The 21,633-nt window shown below is 39.1% G+C and overlaps 1 protein-coding gene and 1 pseudogene across 1 annotated transcript; one reads left to right on the forward strand and one right to left on the reverse strand.

Moving 5' to 3' along the window:
• The first annotated feature begins 2,180 nt into the window (after positions 1 to 2,180).
• Positions 2,181 to 5,418, forward strand: LOC102710433 (protein C2-DOMAIN ABA-RELATED 11). The gene is made up of 3 exons (XM_006660394.3): positions 2,181 to 2,500; positions 3,860 to 3,955; positions 4,773 to 5,418. The coding sequence occupies exons 1-3, from the start codon at positions 2,369 to 2,371 to the stop codon at positions 5,058 to 5,060; spliced, it is 516 nt and encodes a 171-aa protein (XP_006660457.1). The 5' UTR covers positions 2,181 to 2,368; the 3' UTR covers positions 5,061 to 5,418.
• Positions 5,419 to 15,082: 9,664 nt separating this feature from the next.
• Positions 15,083 to 18,585, reverse strand: LOC102710724 (annotated as a pseudogene).
• Positions 18,586 to 21,633: the final 3,048 nt, after the last annotated feature.

Raw genomic sequence — 21,633 nt, forward strand, 5'->3', positions numbered from 1 at the left:
CAAAATAATCTACCCTAAAATTAGAATAATAATGATTTATGTGAATTAATTTAGGTAATAACATTTTGGTGTTAATTTTACAATATGACAACAATAGAAATTTGGGATGAAAATCTAAATTTTAATAATTAATTAGTTGTATGGGATGACGACTGCCAGCTAACCACACACGGGCTAAAATTTTTTAAAACATGCTTCACAGGAGAATCGAACCCAGAAACCTCCCTTGTAGAGAATCAAACCCTGAAACCCAAAAACCTTATTTACCGAGCTATGAAGCAAACTCGATATTAAACTGAACATTAATTGAATTAACCTGTCACGTGATCCGGATTGAATAGCAGCAGATATGTACGACGTGTGGACGAAACTTTCCTTTTAAAGTAGTAAATATAAGAATTATGAAACTTAGTATTTTGCTTTATGCTTGGCAGCTTGGTTTCAATTTGTTAAAAAGAAATTCAATTACATTTGCAGCTACAAGATAACCAAATTTGTGAAACAAGATATAAGCTATTGGGGTTGGTGCTCCATAGGTTATGTTTCTATTCAGCTCCAATCCAAAGGATGATATTTTTTCAGCATTAATAATTCATGGTGCAATTAAGTTTTGATTACTGTATTTGATATGTTGTATGGGTATGGGAACTATGCTAATTTTAATGCAAGGTAAATGATATTATACGTTGGTTCAGCAAAAAAATTGCTCATCATGGCCATTTAGAGAAAAAAAATACTCCACAAGCTAATGTAGTTATTATTTGTGTTGCAACAGCTGACGAAACTGTCCATGTATTACGCAAACAACATGAAAATTATTTTTTGAATTAATTCAGTAGCCTTAGATGATATTTTTACTAGCACGAGTAATATAGTTTATGAATACTATAATTGCTTACTCTTGCAATATGGCAAGTTTGATTTATATTAGTTGGAGAGAATATGTCCGGTTTAATTGATGTTGGATTCTATGTTGTGCATGATCACTAGTATATAAAAGTAAAAAAAGGTAAAGGAAAATTCAAAGACAACGAATTTAGTAGTAAAATCTCTAAATGGGAGCAAGTTTTACGGGAGAGGTGGGTTGGTACCTCGAATTTTTTTCATAAATTTAAAACATTACTCCTCTTCTTATACGACAGCCCCAGTGCACTCCTGTCATTCAACTTTTTTTTCCCCATTCTACGTAGAGGTTGTATTTTGTACGAGGAATAACTCTCCTCTTCTCTCTTTGGCTCTATTGTTTCACAGTTGCAACTACTTATAAACCAAAATTTAAATTTTAGAATGTAATTTTAACTAGATTTTGTGGTTTTTTCATCATAGTTTGTTTTACACATTTCGCTTTTGAGTCGCTATGGACACATATATAAAAGTTTTATCTACAAATTATTTTTCGTTTGCAAAAACGCGTTTTCACTTATTCCTCCAAAAAAACGAAATAATGGGAGCCTTTGTTTCTATTATGTATATCATTTTTAAGTCTACTTAATATTCTTGAACTAGTGTTTATATGCTTACGGGACTTGTTCTACGAAATTTTGTCAATCAAAATTATAAAGGACGGGCTGTCCTTGATGTTTACTATTCCATCCATCCTATCAAGAACGTATTTTTTGCACCGTTTATATTTAACATTTAATCATTCATCTTTTTTTAAAAAATATGATCAGTATTTTTATTGTTATTAGATGATAAAACATGAATAATGCTTTATGCATGACTATCTTTAAATTTTTTTATAATTTTATGAAATAAAATAAATAGTCAAGTATTGGGATAGGAAATCTACGAATACATTAAAATTAGGACCGACGTAGCAATATACTCCATCCGTCCCTAAATATTTAATACCGTTGACTTTTTTATACACGTTCGACTATTCGTCTTATTCAAAAAATTTACATAATTATTTATTATTAAATATACTTATATATATATATAAATTTTTATATTTTAAAAAATTTTAAATAAAACAAACGGTTAAAAAATCAACAGTCAAACGACACCGTTACGATCTTTTAAATGAAAAAACCGTCCGCGGCCGAAATGTCGAATCCACCCCACGGGCTTTGACCGCGACGGAACGGAACAGTGACGCGACGGAACCGCACAGGTCGGACCGACCGGGTCATCCTTCCACACCCGCACCGCGTTCGCCCCCCACCCCCAGTCCATGGGCCACTGCTGCCAGCCTGCACAAACCTCCATCCTCCTCCTCTCCGTCTTCTTCATCCCTTCCCATTCCCTCTCCCTCTCCCTCTCCCTCCTTCCCCCAGGCCAGCTAGCCATCCACTCCCTCCCCCTCTCCCTCTCGGAGAAGGCAAGGACGAGAGGACCGTTTTCTCTTAAGCGCGCGGGCCGGGCGATGGAGGAGGAGAAGGCGGTGCGGATGGCGCGCCGCGGCGTGCTCAAGGTGGTGGTGGCGACCGGCACCAACCTCGCCGTCCGGGACTTCAGCTCCAGCGACCCCTACGTCGTCGTCCGCCTCGCCGGCATGGTCAGCCCCGCCGCTCTAATCCCCGCCAGGCTGCCGCGTCCATTCGCCCTCCCCTTTTTCTCGGTCGAATTAGCTGCTGCTGCTGCTACTACATATGTTCTTTTTTTTTAGCTGGGCTGATTATTCTTAGGAGGAAATTGATCTTTGCTTAGTGAGGATTAATTACTTTGATAGCTTGATTGATTCAGCTATTGTGTTGTGTCCAGCGGTCCATGGTCCAAGCACGTGCTTTCTTTTACCTTTGGCTTCTTTGCAGTCTTGAAAGAGACCAGATGGATGATGAGTGTGCACTTCTCTTCGCTGCAGACAAAGTGTCTTTTGTTCATTGCATTGAGACAAACTGCTATTTTTTTTGAACCACTAGGCTACGGACCTTTCGCAAGCAAACTGCTATTTTTAACCTTGTTGTATCTAGGCATACCGAAAACGTTTTCTTTGAAGGATATGCAACACAACTGCACATAATTTTGGAACACGGTTATTCTATTTTGCTCTGAAGAACAGTAAATATGTATTGCATTGATAGTGCAGGTGAAATTGGGTCTTTTGGAAAAAAAAAGGATAGGACAACTAAAAGTAACAAGAACTGCTCCACTTCGTCTGAGATTGTGCTTGCCGTGGCGTGATGCGGCTGACTTAATTACTTCCCTGCTTTTTGACCATCCTCTTTAGTTTCGCTTGTGCTTTTCAACGTCAGGTATTAGAGAATATTAGTGCCAAACTCACCCCCTGTCACATGTTAACCATGCCATGATATTTGCCTGTGATTAAACGTGACAGGGATGCACTTCTTTTGGCCGTTTGTCTTTGTCGGTAGGACCACTTTTGGAATGTTCAGGCCTCTCTTTTAGAGGGAAATATATTTTATAGCTAAATTTATGTCCTTTTCCTCCCTATGAAATTTGGTGTTATTTCTCTTCCCAGATATGATTAGTTTGAACACAACACCTCTACTTGTCAAAAGCAATAGATGTTATTGACTTGAGGTAGTCTATACTCTTAGTTTTTTTTATAGTACTCGTTTGTTGAGCAAAACCTAAGCTGAAATGGTCTATGAGAGGACAAATTTTTTTTAATCAAATTGCAGCCCTACCCACTGAAGCCCTGGCATTAAAAATAGATCTTGGTTTAATTCAAACCGAGTTAAGAATAATTTCCTATCTCTATTGCTTGTTATGAAAACCGAGTGTTCTTAACCCTTCATTCTCTGACCTTTGTTTTGTTATGCTGAAAGCTCACTTCCAGCAGGTAATTTGGTTTAGCACTAGTGAAATCTGTCAAAGCAGGTGTGCTTGACTGACTACTGTCTTTGAAGGGTCCATGTATGACATGTAATTCTTTCTTATTTTGGCCCTACAGAATGCAAAGACAAAAGTCATCAACAGCTGCCTAAATCCAGTTTGGAACGAAGAGATGTCCTTCTCCATTGAAGAACCAGCTGGAGTCATCAAATTTGTAGGTTTCTATGTTCCTTCACCCAGTCAAAATTTAATTTCAACAAAGATCCTTGATCTCATCTGGAGATGGTATTCAGCAGGCCTTTAGTTTTCCATGATTTTTTTCATGTATGATTCACTATGTTCTTTTTGTTCATACTTTGACCAATGTTAAGAGAAATGGTCATATAACATTTTTCCTCTATGATTCAGCATGATCCTTTTGCTGATACCTTGACCAAGAAGAGAAATGGTCATAAACATTCTGCCTTGTCACCTTGTCGGTGCTAAGAACAGGTACAATAGCAGGCTATAAGCCAGCTATAAGTATATTTTAAAGAAATAAGAGGGGAGAAAGAAGAGAGGTGGACTACTAATTTGTAGCCAGCTGCACATGGACTCCAAGACAAAGTGTGTGTATGACATGTGAGACCATATACTAATGATTTGTAAGTAACTATTGTATGAATTGACTATTAGATTAACTATAGATGAATTGGAGCTAGTAGTTGACTATACTATTGAACTTGCTCTAATATACTAGCAACTATTCCACAAGCTGATGTCAGTCCTATAAAGTAATCCAACCTCGCAATCTTGTACTGAACCTTCACCCCAGATGGCCCCCTTGTTGTGATTGATATTATTCTACTTGTGACTGAACGCCACATTTAAATATTGGAGCGAAATTAGAACACGAGCACACATCTCTCTGTGCAGTTAATTAATATCTACAAGTACAACTTAGGGGGCTTTCTAAGAGTAATTAAATACACGTTTGTCTGGTCTATTTGAACAACTCTGTAGCTCTTTACTAATTATGCTATCATTGGCAGGAGGTGTTCGACTGGGACCGGTTCAAGTACGACGACAAAATGGGCAACGCATTTCTTGAGCTGCAGCCGGTGGCCGCGGCAGCGAAGCTGCGGCGAGCGCTGCGGCTGACGACGGGGGAGACCAAGCTCCGGAAGGTTGCTGCCAGCGTCGACAACTGCCTGCTCTGCGACAGTTTCGTGACGTACGCGGACGGTGAAATCGTTCTCGACGCAAGGCTGCGGCTGCGCGACGTCGAGTCCGGCGAGCTGTTCGTCACCGTCAAGTGGATCGAGGCCGACGCCAAGTGAGGAAGTGGCACACGTTGGTTGTGTTTGGCCGGCAGGTGGATGAGATGGCCAAGGTGCTGTGGCGCTGCTTATGCCAGTGCTCTGTGTGAATGTGTCTCCGCTTTCTGATCTAAATCGGCAATTCTCAGACAGTTCTACTAACAGACATAGTAGGCAGTAGCGTGTGTGTGCATGTTTAGAATGTTTTTGTGTTTTTTCTGCTTGTTAGTCAACGGCCGTTAAAGTAGTAAACCTTAATTAATGCTTGAAACAGCAATGTAATCATCATGGTTTTTTTGGTTCTTTTTTTGGCCCAGTCTAGAGAACAACACTCTTTTTCTACAATTCACATATATGCAAGCATTGAATTGTTTACTCTGAATTGTTGTATCGTTCATGTGAAAGTTATGTATTTCTAACGAGAGTACTAGATCCTCGGCTTTTCTTTTTCTTTTGTTTATGTTTATAAGTCTTTATTTTATTAACCTTAAATTTAGAGTTGATTTTTGAGTTTTTCTTAGAAAATCTAAAAAATACCATTGATAAACGTATAAGTCTAACAAATGCCATCAACGAATACGAGTTCTAAGAAATACCATCATACAAACGAATTTATCTAAGAAATGTCATTGTCGCTAGGTTTTCATCTATTTTTTTTACTGTTAAACACACTGTTCATAATATAGCACTTAACGGAAAAAGTTGACGGAACCATAACGGTGATAATATTTCTTAGACAAATTTGTTTGTATGATATTATTTCGTATAACTCACACTCATCGATGGCATTTCTTAGAATTAAGTGTTTGTCAATGTTATTTGTTAGATTTTCTTTTTTTTCATTATAGATTTAGATGCTAAGAACACGTATATAAAAATTTTATTTATAAATTATTTTTTGTTTATAAATATATCATTTGTTTTTTCTATGAAACACCAAACATCGCCTCCATGGATAGTAGATTAGGTTGGTCCCTTTGGCGTGAAACTGGGAATGGAATAAGAAAGAAGTACGGTTGTCTCTATTGATGCTATTTTGCTATAAAGCAAGGATGAATATTTATAGATAACAGGGTTACATTTAAAACTTAAATGCGGGAAAATAAATCTAGCCTACTGCCTAGGTTGGAACCCAAGTTTTTCAAATTAGTTGATTTCCTAGTATTCTAGGGCAAGCTAGGAATTTAAACAAGAGATAATTGCAAACAAAAAGGAAGAAGTTGTAAACACACGAGCACCCTGATCTTTTTGTTTCCGCTTACGCTTATAAGTAATTTATATTTTCAATCATAAATTTGGATTTTATTTTGGAGGTTTTTATACCGAAGTTTATTTTTCAGAATTGACTTTAGATCGCTAAGAATACACATGTAAAAGTTTTATTCATAAATTATTTTTCGTTTGGTCGAGAGGGTGAGGGAAGACGGAGGATTTCTTCTTGCTTTCAATAGGTATTTAACAAAAGGCCAGGTAAATCGCTCAACTTCACCTCTGTAGCAGACGATATTACTTACGGGCATGTGCTTTTTCGTGAAAATACATAATAATACTGTATGTGCGTATCTTCAAATAATCAGAAAAAAACAGCTTTTATAAGAAATATCAATAAAAGTTACTTATTTGGTAAAATCTAGCCTTCCCAAAATTGGCTGCTTGAAACGTTAAAATCTGTGCAAGTGTTTGGCCGGCTCATTGTCTCAACAAATTTGAATCCGGATCAAATGCCTTTAGAGGCCAGCTTTGCGTATTTTCAACCGTCCGATCTCGGATGGACGTACCAGATCGATCGAGTACCATAAGACCAATCAATGTTTTGGTACGGTGTAAATCACTACTGTTTCATGCTGTAGCTTCAGACACATTTTACTATGCCAAAATCTACTGTATATCCCCATCCCTCACTTTAGTCCCGCCAAAATTTGCCACCATCTTATTTTTTCAAATGCACTCCCTTCAATCTTTTTATTTAACGTCATTAACTTTTAAATTTACATTAGACCGTTTGTCTTATTTTATCCTTTTATAAAAAATATATAAAAATATAAGTTATGCTTAAAGTGCTTTTAGTAATAAATTAAATCAAAATAAAATAATTAATAATTACGTATTTTTTAAAAAGACGGTACTAGTTAGACTCAAAAGTCAATAAAAAGTCAATAAAAGACGGAAGGAGTACTAAGCTAAAAGGATTGAGCCATTTCATAAAGCACGTGTTAAGCTACTGAATAAAAAGAATAGGGCAAGTCACCCAAATTTTTTTTACTAAAATCATACGAATATAACTAATATACAAGTATATGCAATTATAATATAACTTGCATGTAATTACTATGTAACTAGTATATAAGTATTAAGTAAATAAAAATAAACACACGTAGCTCAGTGGTAAAGGTTTATGCGTGCAATGCGATGTTTATTGCCTCGCTGTCCTGCCATGGCCGGGACACCTTCGGTCCATCGCCGCCCTGGCCATCCCTCCTGTTCTTTACCAAGATTAACTAATCCAGATTTCCTTATTTTTTTATGTGCATGTATTTTGTAATTTAGTTTCCCTCGTTTTTTGATTGCACGTTCTCAAACTGCTAAACAGTGTGTATTTTATAAAAATTACATATAAGAAAGTTGATTTAAAAAACCATATCAATCCATTTTCAAGTTTTTTTTTATAAATAACAATTAATTAATTATATGCTAATCATCTGCTATGTTTTATGCGCCGGTTACTTACCCCACGTAATAACACGGCCTAAGCCGGGGAACATCTCGCACGTCTCCTTAATTCCCAATCCTTTCTTATCTTCCCTAGCCCTAGAAATATAATACGTAGCTTCTTAGTCAGAATTCGAGGCTCACCAGAGATCACTCGTGGTCACTGAAGATGAAGCTAGAGTACAAATCATGAAGAAGATATGAATGCAAGAAATGCATTTCATTTGTTCTCCAAAATCACCAGTGTGATGTATAGAAAAAGGTTTGCCTAAAAAATTATAGAAAAAGGGAATTACTAGTTGTCAGATTGAAATCCAATGTCTAGGGAATCATCTTAAAGCTCCAACTGGAGCGCGGAAAGGGGAGGGAGAAGCCGGAGGAGACGAAGAAGATTAACTCATAGGTAGGTGCTGACAATGATGGTGACTTACTAGTGGTGGCGACGATGATGAAACTTTGGTACAAAAACTTAGGATTTATGTTTCGGGATGTTGAGGGGTTGCGGGAAGGAAGAAGGGCGATGGCTGAATTGGCATTGGGAGGCGGAAATGCTAGGAGGCGAGGTGGCAGCAACATAGCCACGAAGATGGAGGGAGGCAGTAGGCAGGGCCTATGCCTAGGGCATGATGACCCAATTGGTTAGGAGACTGGGGTGGTAGCAACAAATCCGTTGGCGAAAGCCACTTGATACTATGGATGAGAGGTGGGGCTAGGGCAAGGTTGTGCAACTAGATAGGTGGCAACAATGAATCTGACATCATGAGCCATCGGAGACGGAGAAGGTGAGGCAGCGTGAAGGCATGATGCTGGATTGAGGTGGGCGACAATGAAGATGACAATGACAATGGTAGTGAATCTAGGGAAGCAAGAGGAGGAAGTAGGTAGGGGGTCTATGGAAGCAGGAGGAGTACAGAGGAAATATGATGGACATAACATGCTATCCTTGAAACCCAATAGATTGCCCGATAACAAGCAATGGATTGAGGCATTGAGCGCACTAACGCTATTGCGGGTAGTTATGCATTACATCCCTTCAAACCTAGAGGACATGTGACAATGCGACAGTAAGTCAGAGTTTAGTGGACCATGGACATTAGTATTTTCAATTTAAAAAGGAATTAAAGAATGTTCAGTTGGCTTCTTGCACTTGATTTTGGTTGGTGCATGTTTGAGGATTCATGGAGTTGGGAAAGACGGCGCACTAGAATGGATAGCGTAGGTTGGAGAACCTTTTGTTGATGATGAGACTAGGGAGATGAGTTAAGCCATGCCCGATAGAGCTTGGGTTGACAGATTAAGGGAAATGAAGAAGCGACTTATCTCATTGGAAGTTTGGAACAACTACAACTAACAAGTTCTTGTCCCTCCGAAGGCATTCAAACAATCAACCGAAGGTGCGAAGTATGAGTGCTTCATTTTAATGGATGAAAGGAAGAGTCTAAAGTCTGAACTCACTAGAACTATCTTTGGTTGCAGTTCCCTACCAGCTTTGCCCAAATATCACTAGCAAAATACTTGCAGAAGAAGCGTTATGAAGGGGAGTGCTCTTCTTCTATTAAACTCATAGCATCTCCAAGAGAATAACTAAAATTTAACTCTCCAAATCTTAATTTAGTCATTTATGTAAAAAATTCTATCTCGAAATTGATATGCACTCTAATAGACTCTCCATCCCCACTCAATCCTAAAGGCCGAGAGAATGACTTGTGAGCCTAATCATGTGGGATCCATATATAGCAATCCTGTTGTATGTAAGAATGACTTGCCAGATTTAGCCATTGAATAAGCTTGTTTAGCTATTTAAATGGCATGACATGCCAAATAGGTAATCTCTTGAAGGATAATTTTTCAACATAATTGCTAAATTTTGGTATGACAAGTCAAATAGGAAGTCTCTTGAAGATGTTCTCAGAAACTGCACTAGAAATGGATAGAGACAAGGAAGAAGGAAGTAGCTCGATTTTGAGGTTCTCTTGCCTCTATTTAGGGCTGTCAATGGGTCGAGCTCAAATGATCTAGTCTTCCTAGGCTCGAGCTCAACACAAGTTTGAGTCAAGCCTATGTAACCTTCGAGCTTTGATGCAGGCTCAACTCGAGCTTGACTATCACACTCTGCTCATAAGTGATATAACATATATTTGAAGAATAATATCTTGATTAGCCATGTTAATGAAAGATGAGAAAAATGAAGATAAAAATATGATGTCAACCAAAGTTAATTCAGCATGTGGATGTATACAAATGACATATTTGATACTAGTTTAGTAAATAAACAATAAAGTAAGTAGTCAGGCTCATTTAGAGCTGGAGCTCGGCTTGACAATGCTCGCAAGCTTTGGCACAAGCTTAGCTCGGACTCGTTAGGAGCTCGAGCCAAGCTCGAGTCGAGCCTAGAACAAGTCAATCTTGAGTTATTCGTGAGCTTCAAGTTTTTTGGTATCCTTATCTTCACAAAATAAAGGTGAATTTTAACTTTACTGCTTTCTAACCAATGAGATCTAGTCAAGTTCGAGGAAACTGTTTGGCCCCTATCCTATTATTTATATTATTAAAGGATAACACTGGTAACCCTAAATAAAAGTTTAGTCAGGGGTTAGTTTAGGTTCCCACTGAATGTATTTGGTTTGGTATTGCTACCACACATGATGACTTAGTCTCCTCGCTACCTTATCCTTTTCTATGCTTCTGTCATTTCATTCCCATGTGGGTGGAGAACCACTTAAGCCAATTATCGTGCTTATGTAAACATTGAGTAGCAAGGTTCAGAGAGGTTAACTACTAAAAACATATAATTAAGCACAACATAAAATGAGAGTTCTCGCCTCCGAAAGGCTGTTGATTATTTCTAGTCACATGAAAACTTGGCGACCCCAATAACGACGAGGTCACTAGAAGTGACCGATACTAGCTCTAAAATCTTTATATATCATCAGAAGCTAATATAGAAGCAACTTATATAATACTCTTTTTTTATATGATGTTATTAATTTTAGATCGATCGTTCATCTTATTTAAAAAAAATCCAAATATGAAAAGTTATAAGTCATACTTAAAGTTCATATAATAATAAATCAAATTATAACAAAATAATTAATAATCATATAATTTTTTAAATAAGACGAACAATCAAACATGACCTAAAAAGTCAACGACGTTATATAAAAAACGGAGTGAGTAGTTATACATAAATATATACTACATCATTAATATATATAGCCCATCTCTCTCTGTTATAGCTGACTATAAATATGCATTCTTTCATATAATAATAAATTAAATTATAATAAAAAGTTAATTATTTATATATATTAAATAAAACAAACGGTCAAACATAGACCTAAAAGTCAACGATAACATATAAAAGACGAAAGGAGTACATCATTAATATATATGGACCATCTCCCTATTGCTAGAGATTGGGGTGTGCTATTGCGCGCCATGTGGACAGGCGCAACCAATAAATTGCTACAAATCTTATGAGATAGGAGTGGGCAGAACAAACTAAAAATATGAAAAATAACAAATAGATGGAAATTAGGGTATACTAAAATATTGTCAATCTTTAGAGGATGCAGCCGAGAAGCCATATAGTAGTATGATGTGGATTAAGAACTAATACGCTCACTCGTAAATCCCACACAAAGCTACCCCGAGCTGCCCGGTGTCGGGTCCTCCGCCCAAGGCTTGGGGCTACCCAAGGTCGGTCCTTCCTCCGAGGATCAGGACCGCCCGGTGTCGGGTCCTCCGCCCGGGACCTAGGGCTCGAGGCCACCCAAGCTCTGACCAAGGCCGGCTCCCCTGCCTAGACCCTCGCTTCCGAGGTCAGGTCCCCTCTTGGGTCCCCTTAGTCGGGACTCCCTCCTGGGGTCGAGTCCGCTCACCCGACGTGAGCGGGCGAGCATGCGAGAAAGCGGCTGTGGGCCAACCGGCTGGAGGACGGGAAGGAAGTAGGTCCCTTGGGGCCGAAGAGAAGCAAAGAACTCTGTTTTTTTGTCTTTAAATTTAAGCATTGACAATTTTAGCATCTATTTCTAAACAATTTTGTCCAATGTGAAAATTGTTGAGAGAGTTTATAATTATGCTTAATTGATTTCTAAGCAAATTTAACGAACGTTAAAATTATTTAGAGAGTAGATAAATATAAGAAATGCTTTTGATTAAGTATGTAATTTTAATTCTGCTGCAATAGTGTGTTATTTAGTATGAAAGCAATGCCATTATTCCAAGTAACAAGTGGATGGAAAGAACCTTTTAAGTGCAGGTGGTCTATGTGCATTCGAATTCTATGAAGTGGAGGGTGAACTAAAGCTTGAAGTTCATGTGCTATCATGCCTCATATACCATGGGCGTTGTGGCATGCAAGGGAATAAAGATTCGATGGGTAATACCATTTGAAATATCAGCTCCACTTGCTAACCCAACATGTTTAGGCACTGCAAATTCCAACCTCTTTTCCTATACACTAAACAACCATAGCATTGAAATGCTAGAAGGCATATGTTCAGTTTTAATTTAGTAGTAGACTGTTAGCCTGAATATTTAGAAGGCAGTTTTTTTTATAGCATCTCACTTCGGCCTAAAATCTGAAAAACTCTACAAAGATGATAAACTTTCACAACCAAGTACATTCTGAAATCCACACGCTGACCTTGATGATAAACATGCAAATAGAAATAAAATGATGATGTCTGAGAACAGAGGATACAAAGAAAGGCACCAGTACAATAATGTTTTAAAACTACCAACATCGACCCAATCATACAATTCATACAAATTAAACCAACGATTTAGTATATATGTTCAAAAGCCAAATTAATGTAGTAACAGAACAATAGAGCACACCTCTACACAGTAACAAAACCAATTTGACTCCAAATCATATAACCTGAATGAAACTGATAAAATTAGAAGCAGATAGCTAAAACAAATTAACGGTGGATATATAACTCAACATGTGAAGAAGTTCTTGGTTATCTCCAAGTTTAGGCACAATTGCAATCAATATAGTCTCCAATGAAATATATTTATTCACATAAATTTCGTTTCATGGAACAGAACAAAAACTTAATTGGAGAAGAAAAGTTATTCCAAATGTTACAGCAGCAAGAATTCGAAACTGGGACTGTTTTAGTCACAAGATGTAGATATTGCCACACAATAATGAATAGAACGTAATAAAAACAATGGATTGTAATTTGATGATTTTCATCGTTCATGAATCTTACATATATGCAGTGGAAAAGTTTAGGTCAACATTTCAAACGGATAGAACTCTAAAAGTATATGTCAATTAGTTGATCATAGCGCGCAACTCAAAACAAAAGAGCAATCTTTATATGCTCTAGTACACAGAAGGTAAAAAAACAGTTATGCTTATAATCGAAAAGTTAGATTTTCAACTTTAAATTTGGAGTTGATTTTGGGTTTTTCACTGAAGCTTATTTTTCAGCATTAGCCTTTAGATTACAAAGAATACATATATAAAAGTTTTATTCATAAATTATTTTTGTTTTATAAATATGTCGTTTGGCTTTTTTCATGAAGAAGAAAAAGCGAAACAATCACCCCAAAAGTCCTTCTAGACAGACATTTTTCACTATGAAATCTTCGCCTGGAACATACCATCCAGTAGGGTTGAAAGTGATTCGGACAATTTCCGTCCGACCAGATCATTTTTTGGATTCGGATAGTTTCGGTCGGATAGTTCCGAAAATTTTCGGATTCGGAATCGAATTCGGATACGGAAACGAATACGGTACGGGTGATATCCGTCGGATACTATCAGGATTTTTTTCCGGATATCCGAACCTATGCATTAACCATTCAATCAAATCAACTCGACGTAAAGAAGTCCATCTCAACGGCCCAACTAGTGTTAACCTTAGCTGGTTCTGACTAACTGGCTTCAAGCAGTCTAGGCGTCCATGACCACACAACCGTCACGGGTATTTCTTTTTATAGTATTAGTAATCACTTATATTTAAAAATATTGATAAGTTATATACTTATATTAAAAAATAGCAAGTTATATTTCTTCATTGATATGCGAAGCTTAGTTTAAGAGGTTTTTATGTTCCGACTAATATTTGTTACCATATTCGTTTCGATTCGTATTCACTACGTATTTGTATTCGATAATATTCGATTCCGTTTTCATATCTGAGTTTTCGATTCCGATTTCGATTCCAAAAAAAAATATAAAAACGAATATGATAGAGCTAGTTTCCAACCGTATTTAATCCGTTTTCATCCCTCCCATCCAGTTACGAGCCTGCTGCTATAAAAGTCTAAGTGCCTACGCTAGCCACCTTCCAGGAGAATTGATTGTAACTCATCTTTACTTATCTGTCTCTCATGTTTATTTATCTTATGGCCATGCAAATATTAAGACTAATCTTACATTCTATGGCAGGGAATCTAGCATGCCAATTTGACTAACGTGCTAAAAGTAGCACAGAAATCACAGGTGTGCACGTCTCATCAACCGTAAAGCTTCACTCGCTTACAGCTAACACCTTTAATTAGTGCAAGAGCATCACACAGAAAGCTACCTTGTTTACACATTTCACTGATGACTGATACCGTGAAATTTGACAGCCCTAAAACGTCTATTTGTAAACATCAATTTTCAGAAGTAGACCATTCTTCTAGAAAATAGATTGACATCAATTTTATGAATGTTTCAGCTTAAGTAATTGATTGGCCTCCCCTACCTATGATCGAATATAATGGCTGTAAAACAGTCATGTATAAAGACTCTGGCAAATCAGAAAGTACTGAACTATGGACCTATTCAACATCTACAATTCTCAAAACTGAATACATATGGGAGTGGGTAATAGAAAATTATAGAATTCAAAAATAATAAAAGGAAATCGAGTAAGAAATGCCAAAACTGAATGCATATGCATGATTTAAAATGGGTACTTACTCATATTGAGAGAGGTATAGGTAGGATAGGGCGCACAACGATTCTGCAAAGACAATAATCACAGCTGTACACTATTACTGAGGCAGGCTATATCATCGTAAATAAGAACTCATGGTCCTCAGTTCTTGAATGGTCACCTAAATTTTGATCTAAAAGGCACATTTGAATGGGACAAAAAAAGGTTAGGCATGACACAGGTGGGCTTCTGTGGGTGACTTTACTGGGTGTGCAGCTTTAAAGCTGCAGAAACATGCCCAACTTAATAAAAAATAATCTAAAGACGAATACTTCTATAATTGTACTCTTATGGATTCCAAAACTGAACACATGGGACATAAGAGACTTAAAATTACCTAATTTAATCCTTAAATTAGGTTTAAAAAAATCAAATTTGTCAGTCTAAAAGGGTGCCTGCCAAACTATTTCATAAAATGCCTAGATTTATTTTAAAATTCCCAAGAAAACGTAGGAGCTAGCTAATTCAAATACTATGTAATTTTAGTTTACAACATTTGTTTTACAACATAATTCTTTGAGATAATCCATGCATGAACTGATGAAATGTAGTAAGATTAGGAACCAATCTCACATTTAGATATCGCCACCGACCACTCTTGCACCAAAACCAACGATCAAGTTCATGAAGAACCCACCGGCCACCGCCACCTAAATTCGCAAACGCTACTCCAATGAATCCCATGAATGGCCCCAGCAAAATCCACCATCCAAACTCCATCGACTGCAAAAATAAATCGGCCCATGTAATTCACTAAATTAACAGTTTATCTATAGAAATTAACATTAGTAGATTACCAGCTGGTTCACACATACAAAATGAAGAGAAGTATGGCCTATGGAGTACAACCAACAACTTAAGAAACTTCGATGAAAAGATCAAATATTATTCTAGGAGTTAATACATCAATTTTCAAAGCCAAGCACTGAAGGTAGGAACACTCTCATAAGTGACACATTCTAGTTTGTCAACCAAATGAGGATAATTAAATTGGTAATAATAGAGTCCTAAAAAACCAGTAATTTTTTTTTTCAAAGTTCCAAACAAACAAGGCAAACTCTAGTGAATCAAATAACCCGTACAAATAGGATTATCCACTGCAAAAAAAAAAAAACTGAATAGCAGGCTTTCTAACAAAATTACCAGCCACACGTGGTAAGAGTTTTCGTCACTCTGGCATGAAAAGTCCACAGGTAGCTCGCTCCCTTTGGCTGCCCTGGCATAGCGCCAGCGAACAAGAGGCCCCCTGTCAGTAGTGATGGCGACCATTGCGGCACAGGATACGCCGACAGCAGCGAGGAATACATGTCCCCATTTCTTGGACCATGCAGTGATGTACAACAACACCCTTATTGGCCCTATGAAATCCAAAAAAATAGAGATGCAATTTTTGACCGTGTTTTGCCCCGCGGAAACTCACAAAGATAGTGCGACTACAAGTGCAGGTCAAATAATGTTCCTGTAGGTTACTATAAAATAAATCTATTAACTAAAGAGTTTCTATGTAAATCACAAAGAGTGAGCTAAACAGAAGTGAAACACTTATTTAGTGGCCACTAAAGAGTACAAAATATAGCATTGTCCTTGTAATTTGTCAAAGATGTTGAAACTATTATATGATCTTGTAATGTAGATGGAACTATTTTGTATGTAATTAGTCATGCAATCCAAGGGACAGTTGTTCCAACGACTCTTAAATTAGATCATGTTTTAAGTTAAGTTGTACTGAAGAGGGATACATCTCCTATTGGACTTGAAAATATCTCTACAGACATGGGAAATTTACCTGATGATATGTTGCAAAAATCCATTTATGCATTCTTGCTTCGTACCCGTCTCTTCGACATGCAGATAGGAAAAGTCATAAATTAGAATGCTAGGAGATAACTGAAACCAAGTATATATTAGGCATCTAAACTAATTAAGCATATTGCTGAGAGAGAATGGACAATTATTCTGGGTAACTTGCTGGAACTGTAATGCATTAACAGTCGCTCATGTTAGTTCACTTACAGAAATGACCTAAGCGATGGGTTGGCTCTCCTAGAGAACAAAAAGGCAAAGAGTACCAATAGAAAAAACAACCTTGGCACAACTACTGCGATGGGCCGTTGTCGTCATCATAGTCATGACTGAGCCATCGCTCTCCCTCGTACTCCCCTAGCCTCCTAGCCTTAACTTGGTTGACCCCACACACCCGATGCTCCTGTGCAGATCTGCCACAGGGTGGCAGCATGAGATGTAGAGGGCGAAGAGGGAGAGGAGGGGAGCCCAGAGATGGAAAGGGAGAGAGAAGAGGGCAGTGACCGCCACATTACCACAAAACTGTGACATGCCTTCTAACAAGATTAGAGAGGATTAGAGAGGAGAATTATTATTACCTTCTAACAAGATCCTCAGGAACAACTGAAACTTGGAGCCCATCTATATTTCTCCACGAAACCTCATAACATTCTTTCCCATGAACTTTTCTCTGCTTTACAATTGCAGATACAAGCCATGGTATATTAGAAACTGTAAATTAGATAATTATACTTGAGAAAGGTACATGGAAAGTGCTTGCTTCAAACAAAGCAAAGATTTTTACCTCACTCAACAAGGGCTTTATTCCTACTGCTGACGATGCAGAGAGAAGGTCTAAAAACCTCCGAAGTTCTCTCAGAGTTATCTTGGGAAGTATATATTGATCTGGAGACATATACAAGAAAACAAGTCTGGACATTCTATATCTATTGTTAGATTATATTGCTCCCTTCCTATTGCATAAACTAATAAAGCTGATCATAACAGTTGATGATTTCATAAATACCAGTTTTCTCTAGGCTCCAATCAAAATATTCCTTACATATTTGTTGAAGCTGTGGGCAAAAAAATGGATATTGTCCACGTACCCTATGGAGATAGAAGAAACAAATCTTCAACACAAAACCATTTAGCAACTGCCTATTATCATTTCCCATGAACTGCCTATTATCATTTCCCCATGAATCACCCAAAAGTGACAAGAAAAAAAAGGCAAACACATACTGAAAGCAAAGCATCATTTTAACAATTGGGGCTGAATGTGAACCTGACTATCTGAGACAAATAAACCATATGGTGAAGTAGTTTTCCACAAACTCTTTTACCTCTGTACAGCTTCCGAATAAGGCGAGTGACATTTTGGCTCCAGGTATGCATTTATTACATCACGAAATTGACCATCAATGTCTTGGGTCATTCCAATCTCTGTAAAATAAGGGCAGTGCATAAATGAAAATTTCTTATCCTGTCCATGACATGTTTTCAACAGAGCTAACTACTTAAATAATTTTAGCAAAAACCACAGCAGATTATTTTTTTTACCGTAGGAACTTGCTTTGGGGCAGATGTCATCCACCTTGTTTCCAATATTTTCCCCCTACATTTTCTTGTAGCTTTAACCTCGTTAGACAAAAATTGATGAAGAATTTAATTGTCCCCTACAGACTTAACAAGCCAGCATGCTGTTTCCTGGAATATTTAAAAGATAACCATTTCAAATATAATGATAAACTCCTTACATCCTAAAAAATAGATGAACGTTATACTAAGATAACGAAAATGAAGGCCTTTTTGTACTTACTGGGCCAAAACCGTTAACTCCATTAAAAAAGTCACTGCCAAGGATCACTGCAAGTGATATCTGGAAAAATTGGCAAGCTGGGAAGTATTCACGAAAAATCTGATAAACATTTATGCATTATTTAAAATCTTAAAGCCACCCCTGTTTTGACGCTTACAGAGCTTTCGACGCTATCGTGGCCTTGCCGCCTTGCTGCCACGTTGTTGGTGGTGCTTTTCGCTCCTGCGTGCGCTTGGTCCACGCTGCTCCCTGTGACTGCTGGGTGGGGTTTCCTGCCTCTTGTTAGAAAACATTAAGTGCGCGCTGGGCAGCCGCTCGCGCATGCCAGCCACATCGGAAATGAATAGTGCCAGTAGGACATGAACAGTGCCGGTTTTTGACCATGCACTCGCTCCTTTGCTGTGTTGTCTGCCCTGTGGACCCGCCTCTCTTCCTCGCGACGGTAGCGATTCCTTCCTGGTTTCTCCATGCTCGCCTGGTTGGATGCCTCCTCGGTTTCTGTACGGTCGGCTGGAACTGTAGGGGTATCTTTTTTCATTCCCAAATTGCCGTGTGCTCGGGTAGAGAAGCGAGGGGACTGTTATGTCAGGCTAGGCTTCTGTTTTGCCTGTTGGACACTGCTGTGAGTGGTGTAGTTTCCCAAGTGACTTTTTTTTGGGTACAAGCTGCTTTGCCTGTTGGTCCACTGTCATATCGGTCCAGCCTTTGTGGGTCCTGCATTTCAGCTATTGGTTTTGCATGTCTCCGGTTTTGGATTTGTTTTCTCCCTCGGTTTGGTCGCTGCATCCTAGGGAGGGGCTGCTTCGTGTCTGCATCTGATTGGTTCGCCTGCTCAGACTGGTTGGTGGGGTACGTTCCACGTAGCTTGTAGCGGCTGCTGGTAGGTGGCCCACCTAAATGGCTGGTCCCTATCGTCAATCTCGGCTGCTTGGCGTTGCGCTCGCGATTTTGCTCTGCCGTGCTCTGCTCGGCTATGCTTTCCCTTCTTTCCCGTCAGTGGTCTCGCCTTTTTCTTGCCTCCACCGTCTCTCTCCTTGCTCTCTCCGCTCTTCTGTTTGGTTCTTTTGGTTGCTTGCTGCTTGCATTTGCTTACTCTGCTTCCCATTCCCTACTCTCCATTTGCTTCGTGATGGGTTCGGCCGGCTGAGCAGGTCGGCGATTTGGTTTATTGTGGGCAAGATTTCGCTGCTTGGTTGCTTTTATCCTTTTGTTTTAGTCATGTTCTTGTTCTTTCAATGTTGTGGCCTGGTTTTTGCAGGGCTTCTTCCTCGCTTCTGCGCATTGCGTCGGCGCGATCCTCCCCGCTCAGTCGTCGGTTTCGTCCTCGCTGCAGGTGCGTTCTGTTGTTTTTCGTCTTCCTCGCTACGGCCGTGTTCCCTTCTTTTTCGTTTTGCTCTGGTTACGCTTTCGTTCATTTGTTCCCACTGCTCCTGCTCTTTTTTCCCTCCTCGTCCGCCGCTGTGGCTCGCTCCTCGCTCCCGCTCTGCTTGCCTGCGTTCTACCTCCTTCGGTTCGCCTGCACGTGCCTAGCGGTGGTGTCGCATGCCGCCGCCCCGACGAGGCTGTGCGGCACGCCGCGCCAGATCTTGGCCCAGTGGAGGTCGGCACGGCAGACCCTGTCCGGCTACTGGTGGACCGGGTGGTCTGCCCGCGGTGGATACGGCAGGTGTACGACCTTGCCACACCGCGATGCAGCCTTTGCGACCGATTGCATCGGTGGCCATGGTGTCTTCTACTGGAGACCGACCCGGTGGAGTCTGCTGTCAGCCTGGTTGGCTGCGTTGCGGTTCAGTCAGCCGACTACATGTGGCTGGCACCAATCACAATATTGCGGTCGTCGCGCACGGTGCCGCCCCCGGCGTACATCTGCGTGCCGCCGTGGCGGATCTCGGGCCAACGGAGGTTGGCACAACGGGCCCCGGCTGGCTGCCGGTGGACTGGGTGGTATCCCAACGGCAACTGCGACAGATCTACGAGTTTGCCCCGGCGCGGTCGAGCCGGCCGTTGCGTCCGGTGGCATCGGCGTCAGCGCCGGTGGCGTCTTCTGCTGGAGAGTAACCTCGCGGTCTGCACCGTGTCGCCTTGTCCGCGGCCTGCTCGCCTAGGTTGCTTCTCGGTCCGACCGGCTGTAAGTTTCTTTCTGCAAGAGGTACTCTCTCAGACTCATTTTGTCATGATGGAAATGTTGGAAGAGGTACTCGATTCAACCAGTTAATAGACCAATTTCTTGATATGTGATGTTATCCTTTTTCTAATTGGAAAATAATTACAGGAGATTGGAAATAATACTGAGAGAAATAAGTATGTACTCAGTACTCAGCACTTATATTGGTTCCACTCATTGTGTTCTGTGCTTAAATATAACTGTACGTGGTTTTGAATTTTATGGATTACTTTACTCAGACAAAAAAAATTACCTATGGACTTTTCTGTGCTTACATATTATATGGGGTTATTTCCTAAAAATATCTCCTTAGTGACTGAGTTTCAATGTTTGATAGGTGTCAAGGCTTTTAACTGAAGTTGTGAGCTTAGTTGGGTTATGCTTCATAATTTACATATAATTTCTAAAAAAAATTTTTGAGTTTGGTAGGTCTGGATTTTATTATGTAGAGTTATATGTTTTTTTGAGAAAGATTGTGGTGCATTTAGGTTTACTGCCAAAAATAGTATTTGTCTGCTCCCTACATGGTTTGACTGCATACCCCAGTTCAAATTTAGTATGTACATCATTTCTGATCATCTAAACTTGTATAAGATGTATGCTACTACGTATCATTTAGTACATATTGTACACATAAGACTGCCTCAGCTTTCTAGAGGGAATTTTGTGCCTACAAACTACAAGGATAAACATACAAGTTTTCGTGAATACTCACCTCTCTAATATGTTTCTCATTTCCTTTCCAGATTTACATATAGTGATCTTTGCGCTCAAGTTCCTGAGTCCAAACTTCGGCACTGCTTATTAAGAACCCTTGAGAGTTTGTTTTCATTGATGTGCTCATATTATATTATAATGAGCTTATGCCCACGAGCAAAGGTAACTTCTATTCTTAAAATTTTGATAATGCCATATGTCTAGATTGAAGGTTATGAACGGAAGACAATCACTTACAAGGCCCAGTAGGTCAAAATTTGTATGTAAAATTGTAAACCATCATAAGAAATTGCAAAGCTGATCTTTCTATGTCATTTCAGTGTTCAGACTGTACAATATTTTAGGAAGCTGAAAGAACAACAGTAAAAGCTGTGACAATCTTAGAGCTGAACAAACTTCCTGTCTTGTCATCACGTTTCGTGTTTTTGATTCATTCAACTTCCGGTTCCAATT

This window comes from Oryza brachyantha, chromosome 9, assembly GCF_000231095.2.
Source record: "Oryza brachyantha chromosome 9, ObraRS2, whole genome shotgun sequence".
Lineage (NCBI taxonomy): Eukaryota > Viridiplantae > Streptophyta > Magnoliopsida > Poales > Poaceae > Oryza > Oryza brachyantha.